Source organism: Pristis pectinata, chromosome 9, assembly GCF_009764475.1.
Source record: "Pristis pectinata isolate sPriPec2 chromosome 9, sPriPec2.1.pri, whole genome shotgun sequence".
Taxonomy (NCBI): domain Eukaryota; kingdom Metazoa; phylum Chordata; class Chondrichthyes; order Rhinopristiformes; family Pristidae; genus Pristis; species Pristis pectinata.
Window position 1 is genome coordinate 30,136,769 of NC_067413.1, and position 15,652 is coordinate 30,152,420.

Sequence of the window (15,652 nt, forward strand, 5' to 3'; positions counted from 1 at the left end):
CCAGTGGTTGGAGAGACGGCAAAAATAGTGGGAGTCTCTGTTTGGTTACAGGTGAACGTTAGGAGTGGGTACACAGTAGAATGAACTTTAACCTTTACATGGACAATGCCTGGGCCACAGGCCGGCGAGACACACTGGACTTCTCCTGGGGTGACAGTGAGAATGCTACAAGGGGAGTCGTCAACCATCACAGTGGTGGCTCCCTGGACGAAGCCATTCCCTGTGATGGACAAGGTGGTGCCTCCGTTAATCCCTCCCGAGGCTGGCAACAGGGAGGCTGAGGCAGCAGAAGTGACCCACAGAGTCTCGCCAGATAAACCCTTGTCCAAGATCAAAACCCTGAGGGAGTGTTGGCCAACGGGCAGTGGTCCCACTGTACAGTTCAGGCTGGAGTCTGTAACAACAGCAGGTCTAAAGCTGGCAGTGCCCACTAAAACAAGGACCATCTCGGCATGGCTGCCAAATCCTTGGCCGTTTATGGTGAGCTCGGTGTAGACGGTGTCCAGGACATTCGGAGAGATGGTCAGCACGCTCGGCGTGATGCTCTCAGTGTAGTTGAAGTCACAGGAGCCAGTACACGTGGCCAAGAGACCTCGTACCAAAACGCTTGCAGACCCATTGGAGACAATGGAGGCAGATGAATCACAGGAGATGTGCGTGTAGTTCACAGACACCAGCGTGCAGGGCACAGATGCCAGCAGGACCTGGATGGTACTGGGGTCCTTTCCGAAGCCTGAGCCAGTGAGGGTGACCCTGGTCCGTCCTGTGGTGGAGCCCAGGCTGGGGGTCACCCTGTCCAGGTGAGGGAGCAGCACAAAGTGGCGGCTGAATTCGTCGGATGGTGTGGAGATGGCAGAGCCGTGGTTGTGGACAGTCACTGACACCAGGGCTGCCACCCCAACCTCCATCTCTCCCCCTGCATCTACTCGGCACAGAAGCTCCCACTCCGTACTGTGTTCAACGACGCACAGCTGGTCTCCAACCCGCACCTAAACAGGATAGCACAACTGCATGAAGGCTCATTTTGGGGAGTAGACTCCCAGTCTGCACTGTCAGACTGACCTCAATACCAGTACGTTCTAATCAGCAGCAGTCCAACCCAGGGAGACATGTTAAAAATTAGATATGAGAGAGAGAGAGAGAGAGAGAGACAGAGAGAGACAGAGAGAGACAGAGAGAGACAGAGAGAGAGACAGAGAGAGACAGAGAGAGAGACAGAGAGAGACAGAGAGAGACAGAGACAGAGAGAGACAGAGAGAGAGACAGAGAGAGAGACAGAGAGAGAGACAGAGAGAGAGACAGAGAGAGAGACAGAGAGAGAGACAGAGAGACAGAGAGAGAGAGAGAGAGAGAGGCAGGGAGATGGAGAGAGAGAGAGGCAGGGAGGGAGAGAGAGAGAGAGGCAGGGAGGGAGAGAGAGAGGCAGGGAGGGAGAGAGAGAGGGAAAAAGATAAAGAGAGAGAGAACTACTTCACTGGCTTTAACTCTGGGATGTTTCCTTCAATACGACACAATTACAGAGGTAAACTCACAGGTAGTTACATAAATAAATAATGGATATATTGAACTTCTGTTGTGAATGTTTGTACATTGAAACACAACATTGTCACTGGGTCTAAACCATGGAGCACCCTCCCCAACATTACCTTCACCAGAAGGCCACTGCCATTCGACAAGGTGGCTCACCCGCACCTTCTCACTCAGGAATGAGTAATAAATGCTGGCCTGGCCTGCAGTGCCAAGACAGGAATAAGTATGAAACTGTATCAAATTACCTCATTAACACAGGTGATGTTGCTGAATCCAGTGCCTGCAATGGTGAGTCTGTCGTATAGGGTCCCGTTAGATGGGGTGATACTGTTAATGGTGGGGGAGTAACAGGGAGAGAGGAGAAATGTGAAGCCTCCACTGTCTGAAGTGCTGTTCACTGTCTGGGGACAGGTGGGGCTGGTTGCTGTACAGTTACCACTGCGCTCCTGTTGTGACTGCACCACCTCCAAGTGTCCTGGGGACAGAGAATATGTTGAAGTCAGCCCAGGGAATGGGGTACAAGGAAAGCAACACATCGAGACCAGTCCCTACAGTTGGATTCATGGACAGCAGTTGTCCAGAGGCAATACAAATGGTTCCTGTTCCTCGGTCTGGATGTGTCCTTTCCAGAACCTCGCTTGGTGAGCTCCATCTGCCTTGGTCTGGCAAGAACTTGCTTCTACAATTCTCAGTCCAGATGAAGTCTTGACCCAAAACTGTCCATTTCCCTCTACAGATGCTGCCTGACCTGCTGAGTCCCTCTATGTCCCACACCCCTCCCCATCTCTGTAGCCCCCTGCAGCTCCTCTAATCTGGGAGCAAGAAACAACAAAAAAGGAGCACCAAAAGGCCATTGGGCTCTTTGAACCTGCTGCACTGTTCAATATGATCATGGGTGATCCTCTGTATCAACACCCTCAGCCTTGTGTGTCCAAAAATCTATCTACTCCTGATATATATCCAATAACCCGGTGCCAAAGCCGACTGTGGGCAAGAACCCCAGTGGTGAACCACCCTCTAAGTGAAGAAATCGCTCCACCTCTCAGTATCAAATGTATCACCCCATATTCTGAAACCATGAGCCTGGTTCCAGCCTTCTCCACGCAGGGAACCATTCTCCCTCATCCCTGCCGAGCCCTGTCAGGGATTTTAATGAGAACTACACTCATTCTTCCAATCTCCAGTGAATACCGTCTGAGTCAACCCAATCTCTCCTCATACAATAGTCCCACCATCCCAGGAACCAGTCTGGTGAACCTCTGCTGCACTCCCTCAACAGCAAGGATATCCTTCCTTAGGTGAGGAGACCAAGCCTGTGCACAGTCCTCCAGGTGTGGTCTCACTCAGGCCCTGTATAACTGTGGAACCGCATCTTTACTCCTGAGCTCTAATCCTCTGTAGGTCAACATACCATTTGTCTCTTAATGGTTTTCCTCACCTACATATTTGCTTTCAAAGAAGCTAATTAAACTCAGAGTCGGTTAAAATCCTTGGTCTGGATGGATTACATTCACATATTTTCAAGGAATCTAAGGAAGAGGTAGCAAAGGTTTCGGTGCAAATGTTGAATAATTCATTAGAAGGTGCAGATCCAGAGGACTGGTGGAGAGCTGAGGTAATACCTATACTTTAGAAAGGGGACAGAATGTGTCCAGGGAATTGTAGACCTATCAGCAAACATTGGTGGTGAAAAGATAATGGAATCCCGCTAAAGGAAAGACCAGAAGAACGTCTAGGGATAAAAAGTATAATAATAGATTTCAAGGTGGGAAGTTTTACTTGACCTACCATATTACATATTTGAAGAAGTAACAGAGAAGATAAATAATGGTAATGTAGTAGATGGAATTTATCCAGATTTTTTAGGCTATTGATAAAATAGACAAATGACAGTGAATGTGAAGTCAGGACAAGCAGTAGAAAGGATTGCTGGTTGTCCTCAGAACAGAGAGCTGAGAGTAAAGGGTAGTTGTTCACCAAGGAAGATTCTGATGGAGGGGGTGCAGAGAGAATGTTTCCATGTGTCAGAAATTGCACAACCCCAGGCTGTCAATGTAAGATGGTCACCTGAAAATCTCCCAGGGAATTCAGGACAAAGTTCTCTATCTCAAAAGCAGTGAGAATGTGGGATTTGCTCCCATTGGGAGGGATTGAGATGAATGGACAAGTAGTTGAGTGGGGAGGGACACTTACAGACTTAGATGAAGAAAGACAGGAGGAGGTTCAAATGGACCATAAATGTCAGCATAGAGTGGTGGGGCCAAATGGCCTTATAGGTGTGCTTAATATGGCAACATGTACTGTTCCAGTTCTGGCCTCTTGATCAGTCTGGATTTCACTCATTGGTAGCTGCAACTTCAGTTGCCTGGGATTCAAGCTCTGAAATTGTCTCCCTAAATGTTATTTCAATCCACTAAATTAATTCACAATACAGATTGTGAATTATTTTTAAATTAATACACCACAGATTAACTAACAATACTTGCATTTATCAGGGATATTCTGTGCAGGAGGCGTGTCCATTACCTTCCTTCACCTTGCTCAAAGTTACTCCAAGTTACGAAGGGAAAAAATTCATGGTAGAGTTTTGTTTGATGCTTTCTACTGTTGGTTTATCACTTCTGACAGTGGCTGACAGACTCGGAGTCATACAGCCTGGTAACACTGCCCACTGAGTCCACACCAACTCATCAAGCACCCATTTACACTAATCCCATTTTATTCTTCCCACATTCCCATTGACTACCCTTGCCCCAGGATGTCACCCCTCACCCACACACGAGGGATAATTTATAGCAACTAATTAACCCACCAACCTGTATGTCTTTGAGATGTGGGAAACTGGAGCAAATGAGGGGAAACCCACGCGGTCACAGGGAGAACATGCAAACTCCACATCGATGGCACCCAAGGTCAGGATTGAACCTGGCTCTTTGGAACTGTGAGGCAGTGTCACTGGTCTCATTTGCTCAGTGCCAGCTGAGGGTCAGTAGATATCTGAACAAGAAAGGCTGTGTGTTCAAGCCCCATTCCAGAGGTTACACCACCTTGTGCTCACCCAGACACACTCTGGGGAAAGCATTGATTGACGGACAACAGTGAAGATCCTGTCATCTATGTCCCTCCATCCACATATGCTTGGTTGTGGGCTTTGAGATTCCTTTCTGCTTTTCTTCAATGGTTAGCCACTCCTTGGTCACTGAATGGCTGTAATGTACTTCCACAGGCAATTACCATGATTGGAGAACATTGGTCCACTTGTCCACAAGGTGTACTCTACTGAAATTAGCACACATTGCTAAATTAGTATTCGTTTAGCCGCATGTTGAGCAGGCCGTGATGACTATTGGACAACACTAGTGTAAATGATGCCTCACGTAATGGGTGACCTGTTTAATAGCGACAAATGTAACCCAGCCAGGTGGTCCGAGAGGATTGCCATTAACCCGGTCCTGCTGTTGCCTTACAACACACTGGGCCTGAAAAGCTGCAGACTGAAAGTGAATGAGCTCACCAGGTGGATATTCTGCCTCAATCCCAGCTACAGAAACATGCAGATTTAAGGACCTCTCCTCTGCTGCCCTCACATGCACCACGCCTTGCAGGAAGATCTTGTTCTTCTGGTCGATGTAACCGCTGCTGTAGAAAAATGAGCCAGGGGAGGTGAAGCGGTGGGAGAAAGAACCTACACGGAGAAACAAAATTGCTCAGTCAGCTTAATCAGAGCAAGAAAGAAAACTTTGCATTTATGTATCACCTTCCAAGATCTCAGGATGTCTCCAAGCAATTGACGGCCAATGAAAGACTTCTGGAAATAGTTATTGTGATAGTGCAGGAAACAGGGCAGAGAGGTTTAAGAGACCCTAAGGTTGCAGGTGTAGATGGGAACATGGAGAGAATAAAAGGAAATGAGTGTAGGATTGGTGCAGATAAGTGCTTGAGGAGGAGCAGGGAAGTTCTCCCCAGTGCCCTGATCTGCCATCCAACATCACTTCAACTGATTTTAACTGAAATCTTTCTAGGTTTTCTGCAGTGATACTTCAGAAGGGTGTCATTGGCCGGAAAGTACTTTGGGATATCCTGAGGCTGTGATAGGTGCTGGAGAAAAACCAGTCACTGCTGAAACATTTCCCCATGTCTGAGCTCTATTTAGTTCCACAGAGTGAATGAAATTATTATTCATAACACACAGAAGAACTGCTGTTAAAACTAAAAACTAACAAAGACAAACTTTAGGCACATGACGAGGCCCTGTATACATCGGCTGGAGTTTACAGCCAAATTAAAGGCACGGATGGGGTACTTGCCTGCTGGAGTGCCGGTATCTCCACTCATAAACCCTTTGCCTTTGTAATTCACATCACTGGGCCCGGAGACACTGAAGACTCGGTAGCTCAAGCCCTGGACGAGAGGTGGGGCCTCCCACTGCCAGTGCACTGTGTCCCCGACAAGGATATCGAGTATTGATGGATTCCAGCTGTACCCAACTCCCAGTGCTGTCCGAAAGAAAAATAGTCAGCAGATCAGCTCAAGAGATAAAACATCAGTTGCAATAATAAGATCTGTGAATCAGAACTTACGTAACTTTAAACTTCAATCACTGACATTTCCCAATGGAGAGAAATATTTTTGCTCTCAATGCAAGGGCTTACTCCCTAAACTCAGAACACATCACATAAAACAGATTATCCATCTATTTTTGACATTTGTCTCCAAGCTGAACTCATGGAATCCAGAACATGAAGGGATGGTCTTTGAATTAGATTCAGACAACTCAGAAAACATTCTCCCACACAGAGGAGAATGCAAATCTGGAGCCCCACTACTTATGGAAGGAGGGAGAGAGAATTACAGACCATTTGGCTGAAATCAGTAGAAGGGAAAATGTTATTAAGGAAGATTGCAGGGAAGGATTGGGCAGATCAACATAGAATGATAAAAGGGAAATCGTGTGCGATTGATCTGAGCTTTCTGAGATTGTAACTGGCAGAATAGAATCATGGGGAGCCCGTGGATATGGTGTATCTGCACTTTCAGAGGGTCTTTGATAAGGTGCCACACAAGAATTTATCAGCGCACATGGGAGCAGAGTAATACACTGGCGTGGACTGAGGTCTGGTTAAAGGACAGAAGGCAGAAAGTATGAATGAATGGGTCATTTTCTGGCCGGGAGACTGTGTGCAGGTATCACAGGATTCATGCTGATGGCTCAGCTGTGATAAGACCATAAGACATAGGCGCAGAATTAGGCTATTCGACCCATTGAGTATGCTCTGTCATTCAACCCTGGCTGATTTATTTTTCCCTCTCAACCCCATTCTGCTGCCTTCTCCCCATAACATTTGATGCCCTTACTAATCAAGAACCTACCAACCTCCGCTTTAAATACACCCAGTGACTTGGCCTCCACAGCCAACTGTGGCAATGAATTTCACAGATTCACCACCCTCTGGCTAAAGCAATTCCTCCTCATCTCTGTCCTGAAGGGACATCCTTCAATTCTGAGGCTCTGCCCTCTGGTTCTAGACTCTCCCGCTACTGGAAACATCCTCTCCCCATCCACTCTATCCAGGCCTTTCAATATTCAGTAGGTTTCAATGAGATCCCCCCTCATCCTTCTAAACTCCAATGAGTACAGGCCCAGAACCATCAAACGTTATCAGAGTCATAGAGCAATACAGTGCGGATACAGGCCCGCCAATCCAACCAGTCCATGCTGACCACGGTGCCCACCCAGCTAGTCCCAATTTTCTGCTTTTGGGCCATATCCCTTTAAGTCCCGCCCCTCCATGTACCTATCCAAGTGCTTCTTAATGATTCTATAGTACCTGCCTCCACCACTTCCTCTGGCAGCTCAGTCCACATACTCACCGCCCTCTGTCTGAAAGAGTTGCCCCTCAGGTCCTTTTTAAATCTTTCAGCTCTTACCCTAAACCTATGCCCTCTAGTTTTGGACTCCCCTAACCTGGGGAAAAGACACTTTACTGTCCACCTTGTCTATGCCTCTCATAATTTGAACTGTTCACGATCAATGAGATGAATGATGGGACCAAGTGTAATATATCCATAATGCTCTAAAGCTGAGTGAAGGTAGGGATTGTGAGGAAAACAGATGTTTTGGGGTATATAGATTGGTTGTGAATGGCTAAAGCCATGGCAGGTGGAAAATAATGTGAAAATATGTAAGGTTATTATCTTTGGTGGAGAAAAATAGAAGAAAAGTGCATATTTAAAGTGAGAGATTGAGAGGGGTTGGTGTTCGGAGGGACCTGGGTGTCCTTGTACACAAATCACAGGAAATGAACACACAGTTACAGCAAGCAATAGGGAGGCAAATGGATTATTGGCTTTTATTGTAAGAGGATTGAGTACAAGAGGAGAAAGGGTCCAGTGAGAGCGTATCTGGAACACTGTGTGCAGGTGCGCTCTCCCTACCTAAGGAAGGATACGTTTGTGATAGGAGTGCAGTGAAGGTTCACCAGATTGATTCCTGAGCTAGATGATTTGTCATATAGCACACATTAAGCAGACCTGAATCTTGTATTTTATATAAGAGTGGGAGGAGATACAAAACATACAAAATTCTTAAGGGGCTCGAGAGTGTAGGTGCAGGGATGTCAGATCAGAGACCAGTCAGGAGATGAGAAGACATTTCTCTATCCAGAGGGTGGTGAGTTCTTTGGAATTTTCTCCTGCAGAGGGCGGCGGAGACTCAGTTGCTGAGTGCACTCAAGACAGAGATCGACAGGCTTTTGGATATTCAGAGAACCACAGGATACGGGGTAAGTGCAGGAGAGTGATGCTGAGATAGAGGATCAGAGGTAATCTGAATGGTGGAGCAGGCTCAGGGCTGAAAGGCCGACTCCTGATTCTATTTCTGACGTTCTTCTACTATGTTCTCTCCCCCAATGGGCAGTTGGTGCAAGGGACCACCTGGAGTCAAGGTTGTTAGGTTCTTGTATACTAGGTGTTGCAGAACTAAGGCAAGTCAGTGGAGTCAACGAGGCAATTTATTAGAGTCAGTAGAGTTGTATCATGGCTTGGTATGGCAACTGCTCTGCCCAGGACCGCAAGAAACTGCAGAGAGTTGTGGACACAACCCAGCACATCACGGACACCAGCTTCCCCTCCTTGGACTCTGTCTTTACTTCTCATTGTCTTGGTGAAGCAGCCAGCATAATCAAAGCCCCCGCCCACCTGGGACATTCTCTCTTCTCTCCTCTTCCATCGGGTAGAAGATACAGGTGCCTGAGGGTATGTACCACCAGACAAGGACAGCTTCTACCCCACTAGGATAAGATTATTGAACGGTTCCTTTATACAATGAGATGGACTCTGACCTCATGATCTACCTTGTTGTGACCTTGCACCTTATTGCACTGCACTTTCTCTGTAGCTGTGACACTTAGTCTGTACTGCTATTGTTTTTACCTGTACTATATCAATGCACTTTGTACTAACTCAATGTAACTGCACTGTGGAATGAATTGACCTGTACGATCGGTATGCAAGACAAGCTTTTCACTGTACTTCGGTACAAGTGACAATAATAAACCAATACCAAAGAGTTAAGATTTAGATCAGCCACAACCTAAATGAATCACAGAACAGGTTAAAGGCTGAGTGACCTCCTGTTGCACTGCTCTCAATTAGAGCGTGGAGAGACGGGGTGGGCTCCAGCACGGACTGGACAGAAATCCTCGCGAGGTTACCACCTACTTGGATGGCTGCCATTGTTGGTGATGATGAAACTTCTGCCAGTTGGACCAAGAACACACTCCAGCACATTGGGTGCAGCAAAGGTTATGGGACATCGAATGGAGTCTGTAAACATCAGACATTACAGTGACGCAGAACAGACAGAACTACTTCAATCAGATCATGTTTTGTCAAAAAAGGTTAAGGTGGAATTTTAAGTTACACGTGCTAACAGGGTTTGAATATAGGGTAAAAATGGTTGAAGGTACAAGGCAGTTGAAGCCTTCAGTGAGAGGTACTGCAACTTATCACAAACTTACCGAGGTGGACAGTGTTATCCTCTGTGATGGGACTGAAACCAGCCCCAGAGATGGTGATTGTTGTGCCCCCATGGAGCGAACCCAGCCTGGGGGTCATTCCTGTTACACGCAAGATGTACTCAATGGAAACATTCGCAATGCTGCTGCAGTGAAAGATAAAAGACAAAGGGGTAGAAACCAGTTTTTCATGTGTGCTGAAGTATCATCAGTGGTGGAGATGTACGGTACTTAGCTTCCGAAATTTGCTTCTACTGACATTGTACAACGTGCATTCACTCCTGTGTCACACATTCAGATCGTGCAACCCAGGGTGAACTTCCACCCAAAGCATCCACTGTAATAAAGCATAAAACCTCACCGAGAGAGGAATGAAACAGACCAAATCCTCACTTTCTAATCATACAACAGACTGAAAACGTTAACACCCAATTATACAACCCACCTCCCATCCCACCTCCATCCCTCCCTCCCTCCCATCCTTACTCTCTCCTCTCCTCCTCCTCTTTCCCATTCCTCCCCTTCCCTCCCTATCCCTCCTCCATCCATTCCTTCTCCTCCCTATCCGTCCTCCCTCCCATCCCTATGCTGTCCCCTCCTCCTCCTCCCTCCCCCACTCCTCATTCTAACACCCACCTCCCTCCCGCGTGTCCTCCCAAACATATTTAGAGATAGCAAAATTGTCATGAACCAGAACCATCAGGACGAAGGTTTAAAATCTGAAGCTTTAAGCATTTTTGCTGTGGAGATTCTTGAACTGTGTGAGGCTGCTAACCCTGTGCAGTGTAAACTGCAAGCTGGCTTGTCACAAACATATCAGTCTCAAGGTTCAAGCCAGCACTTGTGGGAAATTTGATTTTAAAATTGGTGAAAATGAGTATAAAACCAGATGGAAGTGTTCTATTGGGGTACAGAGGCCAGGTTCAGGAGATTTTAAACATTTTTGTTCAAGTCCTTGTAGCCAAAGGCTGTGGTGAATTAGCTCATCTGTGGTTGAGTCGGGTCCGGGTGGGCCTAGGGGAGGGTTGGGTGGAGGATGTGGGAGGAGGGAGAGGAGGAGGTGAGGTGGAAGAACTGGAGGATCAAGGAGATGGGAGGGGGAGGAGGTGTGTTCAGGGATGGAGATGGGACTGGGAGAGAGGGGGAAGGAGTGTGTTTAGGGAGGGAGGGTGATGGGGACTTCGGCTGCACTGTGCGTAGAATGTGTCTGACATTCTGCCCGTCTCCTACAGACTGTCCCGAGACCTGACCTACCTGTCAGGGGCGTGTGTCCGTACTGTGTACTCTCCGGGGGGGAGGCTGGGCAGCCGACAGGTGATGTTGTTGACCCACCACTGAAGGATCGGACACTCCGAGTTCCCAACGAACACACGGCTGTCTCCGGATCTGCTGCCAAAGTCTGACCCGTGGATTGTCAGGCTGGAACCACCTACCAAGGCAATTTTTAACGTGGTTAGGCTGCCCTTTCCACCTGGTACCAAAGGTGATCAGTCCACCAGTGACCCTTGGGATCGCTGCACCTGGCCGCTGCTGTTGTCTTCCTTCCCTGGCCTCCTCCCTTGGACTTCAGGCCCCATCCCCAGCCTCTCACCCCATCCCCGGCCTCTTACCCCATCCCCGGCCTCTTACCCCATCCCCGGCCTCCTACCCTCACCTCAGCCTCCCATTGCCACCCCACACCACAGTGTCACAAACCAGCAACAAAAGAAACACACTGAGCATGATTCAGTGTTAAAAACTATTTTATTAATCACTACTTATGATAATACGTAAAATAAAAGTAAAAATGTTAGTATGTTAGAATTCAAAAATGTTAAACCTCGAACGTTAACCCCAAAACTAAACTCTTCGTGTGTGTGTGTGACAAAGTCCAAAACTCCCAGTTCCTGAATGGTTCTTAAAGTTCAGTTCCGCAAGCCATAAGGTGAAACATGAGCAAGGGCTTCTTCAACAACCACCGTTGTCTGAAGATAAGATGTAGATGTAGAAAAACATAGAGAGAGTACATACGAAATCCAAATGTTCCACGATGGAACCCAAACGACACTTCAGTGTTTACTCGGTAGTGACTTCCTCACCCCGAAAAGCATCCGAACCGTGGTCGTCCACACACAAATACCTGTTTCCTTCTACAGGTCAGCAACAAAGTGAACTCCACCGGATTACTTCCAACTTCCATACATGGATTTCAGTGGCAAACACAGTTATTGTTTCTCATCCATCGATAGAGAAAACAAGCAGGCTGGTGTCTCTCTCCCTTCTCTTTCTCTCTTCTTCTTCTTACTTCTTCAACAACGTCATTACGTCCTTTATCTTCTATTGACGTAAGCACGCCCCACACACACATACACACACACTCTCTATCTTAAAGGGACTTTCACTGAGTCCATAACAACAGCCTCTCCCCAGCCTCCTGCCCCTACATCTACCCCTGGCCCCATGCTCCCTCCTAAGGGTAAACACCCAAATTCATTGGAGAGCAGACAAAATTGACTGCAAGCGTGAGCAGGGTTGGACTCAGAGTTATACAGCACAGAACCAGGCCCTTTGGCCCACAACATCCATGCCGACCTTTTTGCCCATCCACACTCATCCCATTTGCCCACATTAGGCCAGTATCCTTCTATGCCTCGTCTATGCCCAAGAGTGTGCCTGAATGCCTCTGAAACATAGTGATTGTATCTGATTCAACCACCTCCTTTGGCAGCAAGTTCCAGATATCAACCACTGTAAATCTGTGTAAAACAAATTTACCCCTCAGATCCCCTTTAAATCTCCTCTCTCTCATCTTAAGTCTACACCCCCTTGTTTTTGATACTCCTACCATGGTAAAATGACTCTATCTCCCCTGATCTATGCCTTTCATAATGTTATACACCTCTGTCGGATCAGCCCTCAGCCTCTTTCGCTCCAGGGAAAACAAGCCCAGCCTAACCCATCTTTCCCCATAACTAAAGTCCTCCAATCCTGGCAACATCCTCCTGAAGACACAAGAGACCACAGATGCTGGAATCTGGAACAACAAACAATCTGCTGCAGGGCCTCAGTGGGTCAAGCAGCATTTGTGGGGGCGGAGGAATTGTCGACGTTTTGGGTGAAGACCCTGCATCAGGATACACTCTTTCCTCCCACAGGTGCTGCTCGACCCACTGAGTTCCTCCAGCAGATTATTTGTTGCTGAATGTCCTGGTGAGTCTCCTCTGCACCCTCTCCAGTGCTCCTGGAACGTTTAAGGCCAACCACTGACAGATCCTGGATCCTGGACCCTGCACTAGTGATGGACATACCTGCCGCACTGCTTGCCGTGGGAGTTATTTGCAAGATTACCGGCATCTTCACCTCTGTGTAAGTGAAAATGAAGGGCAATGTGCTGTATGTTTCATTAGTCAACACAGAGATATTGGCCACTCCAACGGGTGCCTGCAGGGGGCAAGGAAGGAAAGGAAATTAAATGATCTCTCAAGTCATTTTACTGAGCAGTCGAAACGTAATCAAATGGAAAGTTAAGTAAGCTCCAATAAAACCCTGAATAACTTCAACTGTCACTCTGAGGGATGTTGCGGTATAATTAACATGCAGCCCACACCAGTAAACGTGATCTAGGATTCGTGCTGGCATCTGATTTACAACCAGGGCTGTGTGTATCAGTCAGCCTACCTGGTAATTATTTTCATGAATCTTACACAAGGTGAGTGGAGCTCCAGCAGAACCTGCAACTCACTCTTATAAATATTTATATCTCCTCTAAGCATGCTTCATATTTCATGGATTATGTGTTTGGGTGAAGTTAAGGACCATTGGACGGCTCGAGACCATGATTTATGACATCCAACTGAATTAGTTCCCCTTGCACCTCCCCACTACAGCCAACATTTATTATGTCTTGACATAATTATTATATTTCCAGGCACTTTGTGACAGGGCTGATGGATGGAGACAGAAACCGGCCCTTAGGGAGAATCATTCTGTGATGATGGGGCTCCATATTCTGAGGGGAACCCTGAGGCGATCACTGTACTCATGTTACACCCAGTGAACATCAGGTCCAAATGTCTGTGTGAAATTCCACACACTCCCTGTTACAGGAAGGAGTATCCTTCCAAAATAAATGGGTTCATTTCATTGCTAAAATCCCAATCATTCAATACAGAGCAATTACATAGTCAGGAACGTGCATATTGTGTTCCAGAATTACATCGGTAAATCTGTAGAGTTATATATACACTCTCAATAAGAGAAAGGACGTAAACCATGGGAATTATGCATCCACATTCCCAAAGGATGCTCCCAGTGGGAGTGAGAGCTTGCAAGGTCACATTATGTGAAGGAGGGAGGCGGGGAGCTGGGACAGACCAGGGGAAACAAACTGCTGTGGTGGGGCTTGAACCTGGCTCAACAACTCACCCATACAACATTCACTTGTATATAGAAGGGGGAGCGGGGGTCAGGCACAGTGAGAGCCAGAAACCACTCACCTTCCACCACACACACACACACACACACACACACACACACACACACACACACCCACACCCCCACCAAACCCCCTCCTCCCCACACACACACACACCCACCAAACCCCGTCCTCCCCACACACACACACACACACACCAAACCCCCTCACCCCCCCCACACACACACACATCCACCAAACCCCCCCTCCCCACACACACACACCAAACCCCCTCCTCCCCACACACACACACACACACACACACCCTTCCACTCCACCCACACATATTCCTCCACCACCCTCACCCACACGCACCCCTCCACCCCACTGAATCCTCCGCACCCCACCCACCCACACCCACCCCAGACCCACCCTTCACCCACACCCTCCCTGCCTCTACAAGGAGCATGGCCCACTCACATCTGGCGTGCTGCAGGTTATCTCGACAGGGCTTTGTGTGAGGAGGAGGCAGAGCTTCTCTCCAACTAAAACCACTGTCCCGGAAGTGAAACCAGTGCCAGATATTGTCAGAACGGTCCCACCTGAAGCAGAAACAGAAGGGCAGGTCAGTGCTCGCGGTGAAAGGCCAGGAGAGACGTTGGCACCTGGGCTCGAATTCCAGCACTGCCACTCATGGGTCATCCGGGTGACACTGCTGCAAGGGACAATCAGCCCTTTGAGCTATTCTACCATCATACTGGATCCACTTCAGTGACCCACCCTCCAGCTGTGTTCTATTCCCCATACCACAAAAATTTACTAAACCTAACATCTGGACTTAAATTTCTCTGAGCCCAATCATCCACCGTCACTTAGGGATTGTTCAGATGTCCACTGTCTCTGAGAGAAGACAAACATGCACCAGTCCTCACTGAAGTGTTTCTGGTGGAAAGGATGAGCTGCTTCAAGTTCCTGGGTGTCAACATCTAGGACCATCTATCCTGGGCCCAGCACACACATTCAACCACGAAGAAGGCACAACAATATCTCTACTTTCTTAGAAGTTTAAGGAGATTCAACATGACATCGAAGACTCTGACAAACTTCTACAGATGTACAGTGTAAAGTATTCTGACTGGTTGCATGACGGCCCGGTATGAGAACTCCAATGTACAGGAATGCAAGCGGCTACAGAGAGAGGTGGAATCAGCCAGTTCCATCACTGGTACAGCTCTCCCCACCATCGAGGACATCTACAAGAGGCGATGTCTCGGGAAGGCGACATCCATCATTAAGAAGCCCCACCATTCGGGCCGTGCCCTCTTCTCGATGCTGCCATCAGGCAGGAGGTACAGGAGCCTGAAGACCCAAACCTCTAGGTTCTTTCCCACTGCCATCAGGTTCTTGAACTGACCTGAAAAACCTTGACACTACTTTGGTGTTCTTTCTTCTCTCTCTCTCTCTCAATCTTACACTTGTGTCATTGTTTATTTTGTTTATACTATGTAGGTTATGAAATTTATGTTAACTTAAGTTTATGTTAACTTATGTTTGTAACGTACCTCAGAAAGATAATCTTCATGGCATTTATACCCTGGGTATGTATGCCCATGACAATAACCTTGAACTTGGTCTTTTCTGGCATCAGTGTGAATGACCTTGCTCTAACCCCAGGTTGTATTTCATGGGACAGGCTGCACATGTCAAAATACCA

The 15,652-nt window shown here is 47.5% G+C and overlaps 1 protein-coding gene across 1 annotated transcript in view; it reads right to left on the bottom strand.

Moving 5' to 3' along the window:
- Positions 1 to 15,652, bottom strand: part of LOC127574488 (fibrocystin-L-like) — a 140,967-nt gene that overhangs the window by 50,334 nt on the left and 74,981 nt on the right. Inside the window, 9 exon segments of the mRNA XM_052023512.1 lie at positions 2 to 989; positions 1,776 to 2,005; positions 5,045 to 5,215; positions 5,838 to 6,026; positions 9,250 to 9,354; positions 9,549 to 9,691; positions 10,800 to 10,974; positions 12,833 to 12,965; positions 14,419 to 14,540. Coding sequence (XP_051879472.1) covers positions 2 to 989; positions 1,776 to 2,005; positions 5,045 to 5,215; positions 5,838 to 6,026; positions 9,250 to 9,354; positions 9,549 to 9,691; positions 10,800 to 10,974; positions 12,833 to 12,965; positions 14,419 to 14,540 — 2,256 coding nt within the window.